This window comes from Ictalurus furcatus, chromosome 17 (genome assembly GCF_023375685.1).
Source record: "Ictalurus furcatus strain D&B chromosome 17, Billie_1.0, whole genome shotgun sequence".
NCBI lineage: Eukaryota > Metazoa > Chordata > Actinopteri > Siluriformes > Ictaluridae > Ictalurus > Ictalurus furcatus.
Genome location: NC_071271.1, coordinates 6,487,611 through 6,508,708, shown reverse-complemented (window position 1 = coordinate 6,508,708; position 21,098 = coordinate 6,487,611). Strand labels below are relative to the sequence as shown.

Sequence of the window (21,098 nt, the reverse complement as noted above, 5' to 3'; positions counted from 1 at the left end):
TCTTTGGTCACAAGCTGTAGGTGGCGTTGCTGGGTTTACTCTACAGGTGCATCTCAAAAAAATTTGAATATCGTGGAAAAGTTGATTTTTTCCCCCCCGTAATTTAATTAAAAAAGTGGAACTTTCATATGTTATAGATTCATTACACATAAAGTGAAATATTTGAAGCCTTTAAAAAAAAAAAAAAATTATAATCTTGATGATTACGGTTTACAGCTCAGGGAAATCAAAAATCCAGTATCCCAAAATATTCTAATAAAGAATTCGTAATACAGAAATGTAACAGAGTGAACTGTTCTCACTCTCCTCTGAAATGAGAGGTGCTGATTTAGGTGGTTTCAGCACCTTCCAAGGATGGCCTCTGGTCGGCTGCCTCTTAAGCTGTATCGGGCTCCGGGACAGACGTTAGATCTCACAGTTGGATTCCCCAGGAGGAGCTTGAATCTATGGCTGGGGATAGAGAAATCTGGATTGACCGTCTCAGCCTATTACCACGACGAGCCCTATCAGGAAAAGCGGAAGGAGAATGAAAGCATTGTACAGGGTAATGCTTTTGGGCCTATGATGCTATTCTACCTGCCTAATTAATTCCTCCTGGATAGTGTATATCTATAAGAGAATAAATTTAGACTGCCTTGACGATACAACACTACTGCCTCTGACAATGTCACAGCCATCCATTGCTGGGTAGTCTAGGAATCAAAATTGGCCGTTCTCTCTGGGTGGGAGGGGTCTTATCCTCCCTCTCCACTATCAATCACAGCAACACTATGTACTTATGGGTGTCTGTGAGCTCACATACATGGAAGAGGGCAGACAATGCATTCCTCGGAGTGTGTTACGCCGCCCTGTAGCGCAGAATGAACAGCAGTTCAAAAACATGTGGTTGGCTAGCTTCACATGTCTCCGAGGAAGCATGTGTTACCCGGGCTGGTGGGTGGGAACTGGCAGGTGAGGTAAAAAAAAGACTGAATATTCACATATGAATCTGGTGATACATTTGGTAAAGACATTCCATCACAGTGCATTTCAAAGTTTCAGTGCAGGAGTCATAAATAACAGTGATGATAAAATCATCTCTAATAACTGGAATAAACACCACAGGTCAATATTCAATTACATATGAGGTGTTATTGCTTCCATCTTCAAGTAAGTACATTATTGCATGGCTAATGACTTTGCATAGTGATCAACAAAAGTCCTTAAATTCACTTTAAGGACAGGTAGTTCCATGTAGCAGTGGTGGTCAGTGGAAAGGATGCATTCTGTATGGGATAGAGTCAGGTTTTTGTGGCTGTTGTCCATTTTAAAAAAAAAAGGCCATAGTTTATGTAGAGTCACATGACTTTGTCCCTTTGTCCTTTGGGTAAATCTGTTGTTTCTGGTCTGTGTTGCTCAGATGGTGGGTGTGTGAGTTGCTCCATCTCTGGTGGCTGTTTCACAGCCACCTCAGACATGTCTGTACTCTTCCTGTTGTTATTTCCATTCCTAAAAAACATGCAAAGCACACAGAGTAAATCAGTGCTTTCACAGACAGAAAGCACATGTTACCATATCAACACTTAAACATTTTACTTTGTTAAACAACACACTTTTAGAATCAGTTTAGTTTCAGATTATGTTGAGCGTCCGCTGTACAAGTCACTGTGAACGAGCTGTTACTATAGAAACAATAAGGCATTAGAAACAGCAAAAATAATGCACAACTTGTGACCAATCAGATTTGAGAATTCAACCACGCTCAGCTTGTCCCGTTACTGAGAAACCAGAAAGTACAAAGTCCGCTGTCCTGATGCCGGTGTCAATTTTATGTCATTTGATAGAGTGCGTCACCTTTATTAGTAGGCACTGTTTCAAAGATGATCAAATGTTTGCTTGTCAAATATGGCAAAAAAGCCAACAATTTCCATGGGGTGTACTTATTTTTTCACATGACTGTATAAAGAAATAAATAAATACATATATATATATATATATGTGTGTGTGGTGTGTGTGTATATATATATATATATATATATATATATATATATATATATATATATATATATATATATAGAGTGATGGAAATCACAATCCACCAACATATAACCAACAGTTGTTATATTTATTATTTAGTTCTTACCAGTTTATTAATTTTATTGGACGCTTAATAAATAAATAAAGGGGTTAAATCCAAATGACCCAATTAAAAAAAAAAAAAAGGTCAGCCCATGAATAATGTTAGCTTCGACCTAATATGTATGTGAAAAGTTCAGGAATAAAAGGCTCTATGGCTCCAAGGATTAGCCAATAAATGAAGTACACATTTTAAATAAAGCGCATAATATTCAAATAGCTGGTTTATGTTGATAAAATAAATATGTACTGAGCGGGTATATGGAATTTATTTCAAGTTTGAGATGCAGAATTACTTTGGGGTTGGTGTTTGTGTGCCATACTTATTATCTGTTTCAAATTTCCTCTTCCTGTAAAGGGTGCTTTTCTTCATCATGTAGAGAAGGACCATGTCACAGAAAAACGCCCCCTTCAGGAGAAAGACAAGAATAAGCGCAAGATATTAACCAGACGTTTTTATCCCAAATGACTTTAAAGTGTGGCAAAGCACAATGCAAACCCAGGGCTGAGCCGTGGAGGGTAGTGGGAAAGTTGTACAACAGCACTAGCATTGAACCTTTACTGCTAAGCTTGCCAGGTATACTTAAACCCTTTAACACTGTTGGGTTTTATTAACTAGTTTCAATAGTTCCTTTATACGAATGCCTGACAGCATCTAATCATAAAGGTTATATGACTACAAATCTCAAACTCTGTTAGAAAAACTAATAGAGAACATGCTAAACAATGAACAGTTTAGGATTTGAATACTTACAGCACCCATTAACGCAAGACCCGAGCCTATGTTTATGATCGTGGGAATTATATTGAACTTTCCAGCCTGAAAAATGACAGAATGTGAAAAGTTAACAACTTTTAAGTACAAATATGCGAGACTGGCAAAAATATATAGGTGCGGTAAGAGGTTCTGCTGCATACCTTGCCATGAACCATTATGTCGAAGCGAATCCCATACACCTTAAAAAGTGTCCTGTGGGTCTCTCCGTCAGCATTTTTGAAATACCGTGCATATCTAAAAAGACAGTTGTTAAAAGGAGGTGAATCTGTTACAGGAGGATTCTCAAGGTCAGGTTTTGCATGGCATGGCGTTTAAAAAAAATAAAATAAAAATTACCTGAAGTTATACCCTGATGAGAGTGCATTGGCTGTAGCATTCACATCCAGTCGCGTGAAACTGTAGCTCGGGTGGCACGCTGAGTAGCCTTTATCCAGGTCACAGTGCCACTCTATTAGGATTCCTATTGCTCCTCCCTACATAAGGAGGATGTTACTGTAGTCACGTGTAGTGTGTTGAAAAGAAAGCCTAGCTCATATACACACAGCTAGTCACATGTCCAAATATCTAGTAGTAAGTAAGTTACGAGTAGAGCAGAGGAAGCCTCTCATACAAGTATATATAGTTTGTGAGTGTTGCTGAACACAATAGCATGTCCAAACATTGTTGTTCAAACACAGTTGGTAGTGAGCTGCCCAGCTAATGTTGGCAAGCTAGCTAAAAGACTAAAAGCGTGGAGAACAGAACATGCACACCTGGTCATTAGCAGTGGGTGTGTGTTTTTATTATTCGTTTTTTGTGTATTTTGTTATTCAATCGGATAGCTAGCTAGACTCTGTGTAAAGTCTACGTGGGAGCGGGGGCGTGGTCGAGCGTCAGCTGTGGACGGAGGGGAGGAGGGTTGAACCGGCAGATCAGAGTCGTTTCCGAGTTTAACTTAAAGTCTATGATGTTGAAGGCGTAAAGACGTCCCGGTGTGAACAGGCCTTAAAAGATAACGCTATATGGACACTATGTGGACACTTGAACACTCTATGAAGACATGGGTTGAGAAGGTTGGAGTTGAAGAACTTGAGTGTCCTTCACAGAGCCCTGAACGCAACCTCACTGAACACCTTTGGGATGAACTTGACACTCGACATCAGTGTCTGACCTCACTAATGCTCTCGTGGCTGAATGATCATAAATTCCCACAACCACGCTCCAAAATCTAGTGGAGAGCCTACCCAGAAGAGTGGAGGTTATTATTAAAGCAAAGGGGGAATAAATCTGGAGTTGGATGTTAAATATGCACATATGGGTGTTATGGTCAGGTGTCCACATACTTTTGGCCATGGAGTATATACTAAAGGTACAAAAAGTGTGTGCTTGAGGGTACCACCCGAGTGACAAGGAAAGGTAAAGATGAGTACCCATTTTCTGAGACTGACATATATGTTAAAAAAAAAAAAACCCTAAACACCTAAACATTATTTGTCCCATAAATTATTTTCAGAACTGCAGAACACAAACTCTACTTAAAGCTGCAGTGCATATACTGATCAATGATTAGTAGCTTTCAGAGTTTTGTATTTTGGAATCAGTTCCAATGCTCACCAGCAGGGCCAGGTCTTGAAAATCATGTCCAGTTCTCTGGACTACATCACCAAGCCGGAATATGGGGCAGTAAGGATGAGCGAGCTTATCATACGAACAGTTCTTCAGATACGTGCCATCTGCCGTCTCCAAAACATTTGACCTGAGGACAGAGTTAAGTCATATTAAAAACCAAACACACTGACAGTGTATTATAAATGTGTTATAAACCTTGGTAATCGTGTAATAATGTGTTAGATGGCATCAGCAGCGAGTGGTCGCATAATCAAGGCAAGAAAATGTTAACGTTTACACCAATATGCAACACTATGCGATTGTGAATAAAAGTCATAAAAGATATAGTTCCCTCTGAGCTTGAAAGGGCTTTGTGGTTTGTCTTTCTGAAGAAATTTTTAAAGCTATGCGAAAGAGAAGAGGAAGTAAACACATTTCTACACACATTTCTACACACATTCTCAGACAGAACTTTTAGGTTCCTTGCAATGTATTTTGGCATTTCATCACCTTCATACAATTGCTAATGTATTAAAAAAAAAAAAGCAAATGACTTACTTTGAGAAGTCAAACTTGGGGAATCTGATGAAGTTCTTTATGTATATGGTGAAGTTTTCAGCTTTTCCTAACAAAGGCGCACTAACAAGACACAAAAAAGTACCGTCTTATATACAGCAGAATGTATATACAGAAAAACAACTACAGGAAAACCATAGCCTCGATGGACTAGCATAAGGAGATGAATTTTAGCCACTTATCAAATATATCAAACGGTTTGGCGATCACAGGGTATCTGCAGGTATCAGCACTTTAAATTTAATACTATTTAAAACCATATACAAGACGTTTCCAAAACAATTTAAGACCTGCACATCACTTCAATCATGCTACATGATACATCAGCTATAATGGATCGTCTTCATGCATATACGTCAATTTCTGGGTTTAGGTAAACTATAGCAGGGTAAACTTCTAAAGAGGGATACGAGATTGCAGCAAATATCCCTTTTGCATTACCATTTGCTCCGAACAGTGACAGAAAAAAAATCCAGTATTTCCTTTACCTGACTTTCCAAGAGAGGAAAAAAAATATAGAGCGATGGATTACAGCAGTCAGAAGAGAAAAAATTTACCAAATTTACCATCACTTTCTCAGCAGCTGTATTAGAAACCCCCTCGCAGCAGTGTTTACAAGTTTTTTTGTAATTTAATGTCAGGGCAAAGTATCAAGTAGGGTTTTATATATATATATATAGAGAGAGAGAGAGAGAGAGAGAGAGAGAGAGAGAGTCCAGAGTTATAAATATACAGAATATATATATATAGAGTTATAAATATACAGAAATTTTTGTAAAGAAGGAGAAAAAAAAGTATATATATAATTTATTTATTTTTATAAATGTAGCTATTTTGTAATATTACTGTTGCACTGAATAATACTTAATAATAATAATAATACATTTTTAGTTGAGGTACAAATAGTAATAAATAGTACTATAACAATAGTAATATATTTCTGACTTAATTAACTTTTATGTGTTAGACCTTGTGGCTTTTATTTAGTTTTTTACATTTCATTTCTCATTAGCAATCAGGTGAAATGCTGTAAACCTCTGCCCACAAAAATGTCTGAGATTACTTGAACGTAAAACCAAAGAGAATCTGGCGCGTGTTGTGTCTAAATGCAGGTTATAAGCGACTCTCAGCACAGACAGAGATGCAGTTGGTGTGGAGCGGCGTTTACTGTGAACCGAGCCGCTCTAACACACTGATGAGCCGCACACACACTCTGAGTATTACACAGTCACACGGGTTTCCCATCTCACACACCAACCAGCCAAAATATCATCCAAATCTGCTTTACAGTGTCGGTCCGGTTGCGTTTTTAAGACCTTTGAAACTTGAATTTAAGACATTTTAATGCTAATTAAGGCCTTATTTTTACAATAAGGAATTTAAGACATTTTAAGACTATTTAAGGATCCGTGGACACCCTGCGATCAGGAATATTTTCTTCTTACAAAACATTAATGCCCTTAACTGCACTGGACTCCTGCACAAATAAATACGTCCCGTTTAATGAGCACAATTCTTCATTTTGTCATAACCATTTAGTCATTTAGCACCGTCTTTGTCTGAGCCTGTGAAATGCTGTTACAGTGTTACGATTATTTTATTCTTACTCTGGTCGGTTGCGTCGTTCAATGGGGCACCAGCCGTATATTTCACAGGTACCTGTAGAGTTCCGGTCTTTCTTTAAGCAGCGTCCTGTCTTAATTCCTGATGGGAACAAATAACAACCAGGCTGTTTAATGCTAATTATTAATGACCAGATTAATTTGAACCTCTGGAGTAGTACACACCATGGCCAGCTATTACAGTGTCTCCTTCTGTGCAGTCTTCATTCCCATGGCATTGACCGTCAAGCACCTTAACACTCTACAAAAGAGAAAGTGCTCGAATTGATTCATTTGAACAATACATTAGCTGGTGTAGATCTACCACCTGTGAGACACAGAGCGAAAGGCAGGGTTTTATTGTCTGACGCCTTGGCATGCAAGCACGTTTACATGCCCTAATAAACACTATGATATAAAGAGAGTCTGACTGTGACCATATGAGGCAATGTGAAAGGCTTCCATCGAATGATGACTGGCTACTGACTGGCTTCTTGAATTGGACTTGAGTGAAAACATAGCCTGCTGAGTCATTTAAGATTTTCTTCCACATACAGGGTCATGTTTCTTTCAGGAGGGGACAGTTGGTAGGAGTGTTTGTGGCAACAAAAGAACGGTCAGAAAACAACGTAGGCTTTATGTATAATTGATACAGACACAAAAGCAGCCGTTACTAAATGTTAAACCTGACACCATCAGCACCGCGCCGAGGTTCTCCACTCACAACGACAACTCTAAAGAAAATATCTTCATTTAATGGTCACCACATTAACCTCTAACATTGTACTGAACAGACAGACTCCTCTTATGGTCAATTCTTATATGTAATCTGTATCCTGGCCGTAATTTCATCCTAAAGTAGAGCATAACTGTATTCCAATTTGTATTAGTAGGCCTATATGAAATAAAAACCTTGTGCGCTTTAGGTCAGTCGAGTTTTGCTTGTGTCTTACCTCAGCACAGTATCCTAATTTCTGGTTTGGGGTTGTGATAAAATTTGTGGTTATGAAGAGCACAGCTTCACCCTGGAGGAATAAAGAGGGTAAAAAAAACATTAGTTATTACACATACTAGTTTCGTACACAAGTTTCCAACCCTGGTACGGGAGTACCCCATGTCCTGCACACAGTTTTTCCTGCTTTAACACGCCATTGGGACCAGGGATTACTTTACTCTCAGACCAGGGTTGGAAACCTGTCCACAATGCATCTTAACGCACACACACACACACACACACACACACACACACACACACACACACAGAGGTCTCACCTGTTGTGGGATGACATAATCTTCAGGACCCCAAAGCCAGGGTTCGGAGCCTGTCGTGTTCGTGAACGTGACCCCTTTCACTTTAGTTATGACTGAACTCTGCAGAGATTCTTCCTTCTCTTGATAGCCTTTCTTCATCACAAACACCCACCTGGACAGTAATCACATGACCCAAGACTACAATGACCACATTCACACACATCATTTACATTTTCATTCCATTCCCAAATAAGGAAGTGCTTCCCCCATCCCCCCTCCTCTCTCCCATTTCTAATCTCACGACTGTCATACACGTTAATAACCCCTATTATAAGAAGTCGTCATTGTCATAATGATTGATGATGATGATGATGATGATGATGAGGATGATGGACATGATTGTTACAAAGCAACGCAGAAGGAAACCTTTGGCACGCACACACGGACATTACGACGTTATAAGCTTTAAGAAAAACACCCAATCAGACCAGAAGTGATCTTACCCGATTATATAACCGATTATTGACAGCTGTATGAGTCGATAGAGGACGCCAACTTTCTTGTTTTTGGCGATGACGTATTTTTCTGTCTTGTAATCAAACGTAGAAAGAAAAACACCTTTCAAGTCGAACGGTGCCATTTCTGTGTCTGAGTGTCCCAACAGCACATAGTGCTGAACAAGCTGATAGTGCTGATGATACTGACACACACACACGCGCGCGCGCGCGCGCGCGCTCTCTCTCTCTCTCTCTCTCTCACACACACACACACACTTTCTCTCTCTGTCTCTCTCTCTCTCTCTCTCTCTCACACACACACACACACTTTCTCTCTCTGTCTCTCTCTCTCTCTCTCTCTCTCACACACACACACACACACACATCACAAGACAAACTGTACAATGACCAGTTGTTCACTCACCCTGATGATGAAGATCCAAAACCTCTATTTTAACAGAGCACCTACAGGACACCATTCAACTGCATTAAAGGTGCAGTTGACTATTAAGCACCAGCAAAGCTAGTTACAGGTTCAGTTCAACAACATGTTGTAGCCCCGCCTCAACTGCTGACGGCCACGCCCCCAAAAGAATGACAGAGCTTGGATTGTATCTCACTGATCACGCTTTTATGATCCATCAGACTAAAGGTCATAACTCACAATTTCTGACCTCTGACTGGAAAAAAAAAAAAAAAACACCTCCCAAAGAACACAAAGCACTTGGTATTCTTACTCGGGAACTCGAGGACGTTCTCCTCAACTCCGAGTTCAGAAAGTAGCGTGAAATCAACATGGCTGTGCACAGCATCCGAAGTTAACAAAGTAGCACATCTTACCCTCACTTTAAATAAAGTATACGCTTTAGATCAATAAATCCAGACATATTCGCTTGTTAAATCTATAACATTACCAACAGAGTTCGCTGTTTTGAGGAGGAAAATATACACCATATACATAAACATGGAAGCGGCCATGTTTTTTTTCCCTACCTTGTTACTCAGACTTCAGACTTTCCACTTCTGAGATAAGTCGAATGAAACCCTGATTAGCCCTGAATTCCCTGTCGCTAAGACTAATGCTGTGTTTGACTTAACTCGGAAATGTGTCCGAACTTGGAGTCCGAACTTGGAGCTACAGTTCCCTCTGAAAGTATTGGAACAGTAAGGCCTTTTATTTTTTGGCTATATGTTGAAGACATTTGGGTTTGAGAGCAAAAGATGAATATGAGACGATAGATCAGAATTTCAGCTTTCATTTCCTCATAGTTACATCTAGATGTGTTAAACAAATTAGAACCACCGTTGGTGGAAGACCACCCAGTCTTTAGTCTAAAACTAAATTAATGTAACGTCGCAGGTGCTTGCAAGAAACATCCTGGACCTGGAGCTCATAAGGGACTTCCGCAGGGACCGGACTTTGGGCCTGGGAGCGTCAGGAGCTGTTCCTAAGGGTTGTGGTACTATAATGTCGCGGGTGCTTTATCAGGCAAATCCGCAGCCACCTGCATGGGCTTTTATAGTGCCACAGGCACGTGCAGGTAATCAATGCCAATGCACGGCACATGTGATGTGACAGAAGGACCAAGACCCGCTGCCCTTGATGAACTCTGCATTCGACCGACTACAACAAGCCAAAATGTTTTCTAAGTTGGATCTGTGCAGTGCGTAATCTTGTTCGTATTAGGGCAGGGGATGAGTGGAGGACCACGTTTATTATCCCCTCGGGGCATTACGAATATCTCGCAATGCATTTTGGCCTAAGGAATGCCCCCGTGGTCTTCCAACATTTCATCAATGAGACACTCCAGGAGACGTTGAATCCCTACACTTTTGTTTATCTCAATGATATATTGATCTTTAGGAACTTGCTCAAAGAACGTGTGTTTCACGTCCGCCAGGTCCTTCGGCTCCTTCTACAGAGCCACCTGTACGTAAAGCTCGAGAAGACACAGTTTTATCTCACAACTATCTCCTTCTTGGGCCAAAGACCAAAGCGGCCTCAGCCCACGTTGGTCCAGCTGGTCCAATGGTTCTTGGGCTTCACAAACTTTTTTTTTGTTAAGAATTTCAGTACCCTGAAAAACGGGCAGTGCTCAGTACTGGTTTTCCATCTTGTACCGAGCCGATCACCGTGACAATTAATGTAAATAATACTTACTATTTGGTTCATATCCCTGGCTTGCAATAATTTCATCAAACCAGAAACCAGGAAATCTATGCATTTCTTTGTATTTATTTAAAACATATATATCATATTAAACATTAAAAATAACAAACCTAAGAATGTAAAGAAGCTTAAAATGTTCTGCATGGAAAAGTGGACCAAGATTCCGAGACATTAGCTTGTCACAAGAGACTCAGTGCTGGTATTCTCACCAGAGCAAGTGATAACAAATATAATGTCACTACATGGTGCAGAAAAATTAGTACATGCTTTTGTCATCTTTATTCTAGGTTGGATTTTTGTAATGCCTTGCTGTCTATAGAACCAATAGATACAACCACATCACCCCTATCTTATCCACACTGCGATGGCTACCAGTAAAAATGTCACGTTGTTGATAAAATTCTACTATTGACCTATAAAGCAATGGATGATCTTGCACTGCAGTACCTGGGCAAACTTTTGGTCTTTTGTGATCAGCCACACCTGTTTCAATAAGAAGGTGCAGGCTTTTTGTTGGTACCTAGAATAGTGAAGCCTACTGCAGGGGGCAGAGCTTTCTCTTTTAGTAATAGAATCTATCCCCCCAGTTATAGAATTGCCTTATTAGTGTTATGGACTTAGAAACAGTCTCAATCTTTAAGTCTAGGTTGAAAACATATTTGATTAGTCAAGCAGTTTTTGCTCTTAGGTAACAGCAAAGATCTGGAGGGTTTAGGAGCACAGAGAGTTCCAGAGTGCCCTCTGGCTCTCCCTTTCTCCCTTTTATGCTGTCATAGCTAGTCCCAGCTTGTACATCTTACAGTGTACATCTTCATTACCATTACAGGAGCATGCTTACCTAATAATCTGTGCCAAACCCCTCCCCCCCCCCCCGCCTCTTCGCCTTAGGGAGTTTTTCCTTCACATCGTTGCCTCTGTCTTGCTCACTGGGGATACATTTAAATATATATATATATATTTTTTTTATCTGGATTTCTGTAAAGCTGCTTTGTGAAAATATGAAAATTGTTAAATAAAATTGAATTGAATTGAACAGTGAAACTGTATTTTGCTAATTCTATCGGTAGCCCTACACCGTGGAATTAAAGATGGTTGCCATCATACACCATAAATGATATCATACACACTATATGGCCAAATGTATACACTGTATATGATGGCGAGGCCACGTGATTTTATCACAAAAAAATATGATTTATGTCCATTACGTTATAGGTTATAACATGCTATTCTTTGTTTACATAAATGTGATGGGTAAATACCACTGAGATCTTGACAATTAACCTGAACAGCAGGGATCTGTTGGAGCAGAACTCAGCAGCAGTGAACACAGTGGGGAGTTTTTAACTGCAGAGTGAACCAAACAACCACATCAGGGGCTCTACAATATGAGTAAACACAAAGCCGATACCAATAAGCTATATGTATGCACTATGAATAAATGAAAAAATAAGTGTACTTATGCATTACTAAAGATCTTTTGTTTTATACCCCATCATTATTGAATCTGGAATCTGACTGATCAGAAGGTGTTGATTAATTTTCAATAACAGCAGCGCTGACATTAGCTTTGGCTGCAAGTTCCACCACATTATATATAACTATAAAGTGATTAAAAAAAATAAGTATGACATAAAAAATAGGTATAAAACGATAATAAAATAATAATAAACTTTGTGTTGGTAAGGCATCACATAAACCCTGTCCTTGATTATTTTCCTATCACAGCATGTCCCACTGTATTTTATTTCTTACTTAGTGCACTAAAAGTTGCTAAATTGTAACCAAATGGAACTCTTAATTTGTCAGACCATGATATCGAGGAAGTAATGGGTCTGAGAGTATGGAAGCCCTAAGAGGCCATGCATTATTATTATTTTTGTCTTTCTCTTGTGATCACGACTTAATTTTTTCATGATCTCCACAAACTGATTTCTCGTGACGTAATTTTATCAGGAGAAAATCTCATGGGACTGGTGTTGCATACATGTTAGCGTCTTCGCTATCGGCATCATAAATTTAATAATTGTCCTATGTAGATATGGATTTATCAACATATTAAGATAGAGGGGTGTCCCAGAGGAGAACCAGGGTCGCTATATTGTCTTCAACGACAAATTTGTAGACCCGACAGCTTCCTTCTCAAGTGTCAGAGTCATTTTATAGTCTTCTTCTCCTTCTGCCTTCAAGTTCTCTCAGAAATATGCTATTTGCAATGTGTGTGCACTTGAATGCCACCACAATGCCATATTTACAAGTTAGGAACATTTCGATGAGCACCAACTTTCAGAGTTGTGGCGTGTCAGTGCGGCCACCAATAATGAACATGACGCCTAAATCAGGTGGTAAGATTTAAGTGGTAATTTTGCATGCTAGCTTTTCAGTTCTTTCTTTTCTTTCAGTACGGCAAAATAAACTTCTCTGTCATTGATGATTTAAAAAAAAAGTTCTCTCACACTGTCCCTCTGCAAAGCAAACCATCTCAAACCCCCACCCGCCAAAAACCATTTGAATACACACCACGTCATAATCACCCCTTTGTTTAAAAAAAACAAAAAAACTATAGAAACCCTCATAGAATTTCTAATGGTTTTAATGGAAACTGTAATGGTCTCTACTGGTAATTTGTAGAAACCCTCATAGAATTTCTAATGGTTTTAATGGTTATAATGCGAATTGTATTGGCTTTAATGGAAACTGTAATGGTCTCTACTGGTAATTTGTTTAAACCCTCATAGAATTTCTAATGGTTATAATGTGAATTGTATTGGGTTTAATGGAAACTGTAATGGTCTCTACTGGTAATTTGTATAAACCCTCATAGAATTTCTAATGGTTTTAAGTGGTTATAATGGGAATTGTGTTAGTTTTAATGGAAACTATAATGGTAAATCTCTACTGGTAATTTGTATAAACCCTCATAGAATTTCCAATGGTTTTAATGGTTATAATGTGAATTGTATTGGCTTTAATGGAAACTGTAATGGTAAATCTCTACTGGTAATTTGTTGCCTGCTATTGGTGGCATGTTATGTCTAGTGGATACCATTAAGGATCTATAATTGTAATGGTTTGACCGGGTAGCTGATGGTTTGTAATGGTTTTAGTAGTGGAAACCATTAGAATTTCTGTAAAGGGTTCTATTGTTTTGTTTGTTTAGTTTTTTTTTCAGCAGGGACGACCTCAGAACTCGTATGTACGGATTTACGAGGTCGACATGACGTAAGATTTGATTCGACAAAGAAGAGGAAAAGACTTTTATTATGAAAAGTAACGAATTTCCGGAAGTCAAGTCTCTCGTTTTTTTTGAGACGTCACACCGAAATAACTCTCTGCTCCCTATCGGAGTGCACTACATAGGGTAACAAGTGTTGGTCTGTGTGCGCTACATAGTGCACTATACAGGCTGTAGGGAAGTGTTTGGGATTCGGCCTGGGTTGTTTCGTTGCATTTGTCACATGCTTATTTAGTCATAGATGTGCTGATGACTGTGTACAAAATCCCACACACTCACACACACACTTTCCCCTCACACCTACAGGAGACTCATTAAACACTCCTACCTGTGAATAACATGGCTAAGTATGAAGAAGTCAGTGTCCACGGTTATGAAGAATTTTGCAATGCTGTGTCTGAGAGAAAAGGAAAAGACGTCTTTGTGTACTTCAGTGGCGACAAAGATGAGCAAGGAACAAGCTGGTGTCCAGACTGTGTGAAAGGTGAGAACTTCATAGCTGACATTTCAGGATTTCTGCTGGAAATTGTGCTGTTTTCTGTGCACATGGAGAGATTGTACATGTCCATGTACTGTAATGCTACATCACTTTACTTAACCAACCAGGACATCATCATTTCCTAATCTGTTCTTATCAAACAGCAACTCTGACACAATATAACACAAAATGTTACTCTTCTACTACTGTAATGATTTACAGTTGAGGTCATAAGTTTACACACCCCTTACATAATCTACAAAAGTGCATTTTAAAAAAAAATTCTTTTTTTATTTAGTTCTGCCCTGAATAAGTTATTTCACATCACAGATGTTTACATCTAGTCCACAAGACACAATAATAACTGAATACACAAATGAACCAGTTCAAATGTTTACATACGCTTCATTCTTAATACTGTGTGTTTTTATATTTCGTGATCGGTGTTCATGAGTCCCTTGATTGTTCTGAGCGGTTAAACCGCCCACTGTTCTTCAGAAACACCTTCCAGGTCCGGCACATTCTTTACTCTTCCAGAATATTCTGCATATTTGACCCCTTTCCAACAGTGACTCTATGATTTTGAGTGATGTCGAATCTTTTCACACTGAGGACAAGCAACCGAGGGACTCGAACATTCACTTTCAAGAAGGCAACAAGATACATTAAGAGCCAGGGGGGGTGTGTAAACTTTTGAACAGAATGATCGGTGTAAGTTATTATTTTGTTTAAAGATCTTATATGTTTAAAGAGCCCAGAAGTCACCCAGAAGAGGATGAGTTCCTTTTGTGTCCGGTTTCTTCCTCATGCTGTCTCAAGGAGTTTTTCCTTTTCACTGTTGCCTATGGCTTGCTCATCCGGGATCTAAATTTACATCTGGATTTCTGCTTTGTGAAAATATTTATTGTTAAATGCATATATACTAATAGAATTCAAAGGAAATGTGAAACAAAAAAAAATTTACTTATTAATGTAGCACATTAACATGCTATGCCACATTCAGAATGCCAAGTTTCCTATTTGTAAATACTTTATTTATTTTTATTAGCCTATAAAGTAAGATTTCTCACTGTGATATGTGTGTGTGTATGTATATATATATATATATATATATATATATATATATATGATAAATTTGTGCACTTGGATAATTTTGTTTCTAAGTTTAACTGTTAAATATATGCCCTGTTTTTCTATTTAAATACAAATGTCATTTAACTTGTTTGTCTCTACAGCTGAGCCTGTGGTTCGTGGGGAAATGGCTCATCTTCCTGAAGGTTCGGTCTTCATTTACTGCCAAGTGGGAGACCGGTCATAGTAAGTTATTTCATGAATCATGAAATTCAACACACATGATATTGTTACTTATGGACGCTTATCCTCACTATCCCTGCACTCCAGCAGCACATATTTTGGCGTGGCTTGAGGACATGAATAACGACATAACCTCGAACAAAATCAACTAGGGCTGCAACTAACAATTATTTTTATAATCGATTAGTTGGCAGATTATTTTTTCGATTAATCGGGGGGGGGGGGGGGGGGGGGGGTTCGGTTAGTTAAAAGAAAATCCACAAACTGAGTGTTACAAATATAAACTTCAGATTGAAACTTTGCACAACTGTTTGTACAATTATATAAGACTGAAAAGAACCCAACACACACACACACACACACCAGAATATTTATTATTCATTCAGGACTGTAGTTTAATTCAGTGCTTTTTGTGCAGCCATAAAAAATAATGCATTAATACTTCTATATATTGTAAACTAATATACAGGTTTACATTATATAATAGATGTTATATAATATTGATAATATATATTAATAATTTATAATATATAAATATGCATTACTTTTTATAAAAGGTAACGTTGACCAATAGTAAACTGAAGAAAGTCATTGTCGGTGACTGGGTATCTGTGAAAGTTGCAGCGTCGCATTATGTGCGTACGATGTCATGCTCCATGGACTCAGAAGCGGTGTATACTTCCGGTTAGTACAAAAAATGCTAGTGTTCCATTTGAGATGATATTACCTTTCTAAAATTCACACACTAGATGGTAGAGTACATAGCGCATAGTGTAAGTGTATAGTATGTCATTTGGGACACATCTTTAGTATTTACTCTCCGAAGCGTGTTTTCTGAACAGAAGTAATGTAATGAGTAAATCTCTCCCGTGCCGCGCGCAGACCAACTAATCCATAATGAGATTTGTTGAAAACGATTTTCATAATCGATTATTATCGATTTTATCGATTAGTTGTTGCAGCTCTAAAGTCAACAATGACTTATATTATAGGCTCCCATGTAGTGAATTTTTAGAGTAACACTATGATAAGCAGTTGAGAGGCGGCAGTATACAGTCTAACACTGGGGCGTCCAATCTTATCCTTAAAGGGCCGGTGTGGGTTCTCAAAAACGACACAAAAGACTTGAAACTAGCACCAAAGGATTTGACGTTGGAAAAGCTAGACACATTTTTCTTCTTTTTTCACAGTCTTTGTGTTGGATATGTGTTGGATCTTCAAATGAAATACAACATAAAACAAAGGCAATTTGCGTAAACGCACACTACATTTTATATTTTTTCATTTTTTTAATGAAGGAAAAAAAAAATTCATCCAACACCTATCACCCATGTGTGCCACCTTTAGCAACAATAACTGCAACAAAACACTTCTGATAACTGGAGATCAGTTTTTCACTTACTTCTAGGACTAGGATTTACTCCTATGCTTTGGATCAGTGTCTTGCTGCATAATCCAGTTGCGTTTGAGTTTCAGTTTACAGACTGAACACTGGACATTCTCCTTTAGGATTTTCTGGTAGAGAGCAGAATTCATGTTTCTCTCAATTATTGTAAGTTGCCCAGGTCCTGAAGCAGCAAAGCATCCCCACACCATCACACTTCCTCCACCATGCTTGACCATAAGTATGATGTTCTTTTTGTGGAATTCGGTGTTTGGTTTATGCCAGATGTAACGGGACCCCTGTCTCCTAAACAGTTCCACTTTCAACTCATCAGTCCACAGAACATTCTCCCAAAAGGTTTGAGGATCATCAAGGTGTGTTTTGGCAAAATTCAGACGAGCCTTAATGTTCCTCTTAATGTTACTCTTCCATGGAGGCCATTTTCCCCAGTGTCTTTCTGATAGTGGAGTCATGAACAGTGACCTTTATTGATGCAAGAGAGGCCTGTAGGTCCTTTGATGTTGTTCTTGGCTCTTTTGTGACTTCCTGGATGAGTAGTTGCTGTGCTCTTGGAGGAATTTTGGAAGGTCGGACACTTCTGGAAAGGTTCACTACTGTGCCAAGTTTTTTTTTTTTTTTGGAGATAACGGCTCTCGATGTGGTTCTTTGGAGTCCCAGAACCTTTGAAATAGCTTTGTAACCCTTCCCAGACTGATGTATTTCAATCACTTTCTTCCTCATTGTTTCTGGAATTTCTTTCAACTCTGGTATAGTGTGTTACTGGGTAAGACCTTTTAACCAACGTCATGCTGTTGAAAAAGTTCTATTTAAGTGTTGATGTGATTGAACAGCGTTTGCAGTAATCAGGTCTGGTTGAGTCTAGTCCAGCTGAACCCCATTATGAATGCAGTTTCATAGATTTGGGGAATTAGTAACTATGAGGGCAAATACATTTTCACACAGGCCCAGTTGGTATTGGAGAACTTTTTTGCTACAATAAATAACATTCTCATTTAAAAACTGTATTTTGTGTTTACTCAGGTTGCCTTTGTTTTATCTTAGATTTTGTTTTAATTTCTGGAAATATTTAGTATGAGAGATTCACAAAAACAGAAGAAATTCCCAAATTAATGAGTGTATTAATGAGAATATTGAAATAACAGTAAGTTTTCAGTCACCCACCTCTGGCTCACCACCATGTTTTAACGTAACTTCTGCATTTATGTGCGTTTATGATTCTCTCCTTATTGCTAAATGTCTTTATATGTTGTGTATTTATTTCAATATAGAAATTGAAGTGTTCTATCAATCGCTCTGTGTTTGTCTTGTTTTATGTCTCGTGTTTATGCGTGATATATATATATATATATATACTTATATAGTATATATATTTATATATACTCTTTCAATAAAAGTTATTATTGTTCTGCCAGCTGGAAAGATCCGAAGAACGACTTTAAGAAGAATCTTAAACTCTCTGGAGTTCCTACTCTCCTACGCTACGGCACAGTAAGTATTCCTTATCAGGGCTATGATATTAAATTTGGGGGGGGAAAAATTGCCATGTTGTTTTATTTTAACATTATGTGTAATGATGGTGTGGTGTGTGTATAAATGACGTTCAATGTGTTATACGTTTTCTCTAGCCGCAGAAGCTGGTGGAGGAAGAGTGTTTCAAAGCGGACCTGGTGCGCATGATGTTCACGGAAGATTAACGCCTCATGCTGGCGTTTTTCTACATATCCTGACATTCTTTTCAAAACATTTTAATTTAATGTTGTACTTTTTCAATGTTTTGTGATCATGCAAATACAGTGTGTGTGTGTGTGTGTGTGTGTGTGTGTGTGTGTGTGTGTGTGTGTGTGTGTGTGTGTTCACTGTGAAGTGAAGGGCAAAGTCTCATTCTGGCTCTGCATTCTGTATCCGAAGTATACTAAAAGCCTATGTGCTCACAAAATCACTGTATAAGCAAATACAAATATCCGCTGCTTTCACTTAAGTGAGAATTCTAGTTTTTGCGCAAACTAACAGTAGAAATAATATAAACTCATTTGCAATCACAGAATGTCATTTGTAACTGTGTACAAAATAAAATGCTTACGAACAGTCGATGGTACAGGTTTGTTGATGAGCTGGTTTTTATTTGCCAGGTATGTTAGACATACAATAAATCTGTCTCGGTGAATGAACATGTAATATTTCAGTCCCTCCAGAAATCTCATCAAAATCAGGAAAGCTCTCTCAAAGGAGTCTGTCCATCCACTATTAATTATTTCCATGCACTGCCAGTCCATTCAAGGGCAGGCTGGAAATGAACAGAAATTGCTAGATGTACTTTATTTATCTGAGAAGAAAATATGAGTACTACGGTAGGTGAAGAAGATGTGATGCTAAGTAAACAGAATACGTTCATCTAATTACACAGCTTTAAATACAGTGTATATGCCGTACACGGTGCAAAGATATATGTGAATAAGCAAGGCGAAGTGGAGAAACAGTGAAGCGAGAACAAGGAATGTACACGTGCAAATCCATACGTGGGGTGGGGTGGGGTGGGGTTTGTGAAGTGGTGCTGGGGCGGCACGGTGGTGCACTGTCACTGTAGCATTGCCACCTCATGGCTCCAGGGACCCCAGTTGGATTCTGAGCTTGGGATACTATCTGCTTCTCATGTTCTCCCCATGCACGATGAATTTTCCCACCTTTGCCCAGTGTTCCTGAAATCTGGATCCACTGCTATCCTGACCAGGATAAAGGATGAAGAAATGATGACTGGTGCTACTACAGGTTCTCCTCATGTGGACAATTATATGTTTAATAATACGCTGTGCTGTATTTTTCCGAAATGCTGCAAGATAGCATGTTGGGAGGTGGCTTTGTGAGACCTGATAGCAGTGGGCACAAAAGATCAACACCACCACGTACTTGAGTGATCAGACTTGTTCGGAATGTTGTCCAAAACTGGTACCGTCCTCTACTCTGTCACTGAGCCAGTCCTGTGAGCTCACTGGCCTTAAGATGCTGCTCTCACAGCACTGAACAGAGTTCTGGACACAAGACACTGATAGAAAAGCTTCAGTATTCTGCTGCCACACATTAAAAGACCTGAGGCTTCTCTGAAAGGAGATCCTACTCTGACCTTTTCTGAGTATGTTACCTGAGTTATCTGAGTTACCTGTCCAGGTACTTGTTGCTCAGGTAGACCCTTAGGGACTTGAGGAAATTAACATGCTAACATATGATGGAGTAGGAAAAAAGTTTAGGATATTAATGATGTTGCTGACATATGCTATGGAAACGCTGATGCTGGACCGAATGCTCTAGTTCTACTGTTGCAAATGGCTTACATTACAAAACACTGTCAGTTTGGAAACGCCTAGCTACACTATACGGCCAAAAGTTTGTGGACACCTGACCAGCACACCCATATGTGCTTTTTGAATGTCTCATTCCAGATTTAGTCCCCCTTTGTTTAATAAGAACCTCCACTCTTCTGGGAAGGCTTTCTACTAGATTTTGGAGTGTGGCTGTGGGGATTTGCCCATTCAGCCACCAGAGCATTAGTAAGGTCAGGTTCTGATGGCGGGTGAGGAGGCCTGGGGTGAAGTCGGTGTTCCAGTTCATCCCAAAGGTGTTCAATGGGGTTGAGGTCAGGGCTCTGTGCAGGACACTCGAGTTCTTCCACACTAACCTTGGCAACCCATGGGTGTGTCTCGATCAGCTCCCTACGTGGTGAATCAGTGTATATAGTGTACATGAGTTGGGGCACTGGTTCACTACATGTCGGGACACTGATGACTCAATTTCTGGCGACATGACTACGTACTCGCGTGTAAAACCTCACCACTGGTATTTATCAACAACAGGCAGCACTGATATCTTTCTAACATTATATGTCATCATTTTTTTTTTTTTTTTAGCATAATCGCATGCGTTTCTGTCATGGTACGTCAAAAAGGACTGTTGGCTACCTAGTGGACTTTTTAAATCATTGAATACTACTTAAAAGTCATTAGACTCAAACAAACCGTTTATAGAAGACCAAATAAATTTAAAAAAAAATTGATAACAAGCTTGTTACCTTTAGACGAAGTTGCCTGAGAGTTTTTCCG

General features: G+C 39.0%; 2 protein-coding genes across 4 annotated transcripts; one reads left to right on the top strand and one right to left on the bottom strand.

Annotated features, from left to right (window-relative positions):
• p2rx8 (purinergic receptor P2X, ligand-gated ion channel, 8) lies at positions 1 to 9,714 on the bottom strand. Of its 3 annotated transcripts, none has more exons than XM_053647223.1 (12): positions 8,830 to 9,714; positions 7,930 to 8,080; positions 7,611 to 7,682; positions 6,844 to 6,919; positions 6,664 to 6,760; positions 5,039 to 5,119; positions 4,487 to 4,628; positions 3,230 to 3,366; positions 3,034 to 3,127; positions 2,870 to 2,935; positions 2,412 to 2,524; positions 1 to 1,488 (listed from the first exon to the last, which is right to left on the bottom strand). In XM_053647223.1, exons 2-12 carry the CDS (start codon positions 8,065 to 8,067, stop codon positions 1,338 to 1,340), a joined length of 1,167 nt encoding a protein of 388 aa, XP_053503198.1. In that variant the 5' UTR covers positions 8,068 to 8,080; positions 8,830 to 9,714; the 3' UTR covers positions 1 to 1,337. The 3 variants fall into 3 exon arrangements, with proteins under 3 accessions (XP_053503198.1, XP_053503196.1, XP_053503197.1); XM_053647221.1 differs by lacking the exon at positions 8,830 to 9,714 and adding an exon at positions 8,412 to 8,628; XM_053647222.1 differs by lacking the exon at positions 8,830 to 9,714 and adding an exon at positions 8,412 to 8,627 and having other exon boundaries at positions 2,439 to 2,524.
• Positions 9,715 to 13,539: 3,825 nt separating this feature from the next.
• Positions 13,540 to 19,102, top strand: txndc17 (thioredoxin domain containing 17). Its single transcript, XM_053647275.1, has 4 exons — positions 13,540 to 14,294; positions 15,524 to 15,605; positions 18,420 to 18,495; positions 18,633 to 19,102. The coding sequence occupies exons 1-4, from the start codon at positions 14,150 to 14,152 to the stop codon at positions 18,699 to 18,701; spliced, it is 372 nt and encodes a 123-aa protein (XP_053503250.1). The 5' UTR covers positions 13,540 to 14,149; the 3' UTR covers positions 18,702 to 19,102.
• The last annotated feature ends 1,996 nt before the right edge of the window (positions 19,103 to 21,098 follow it).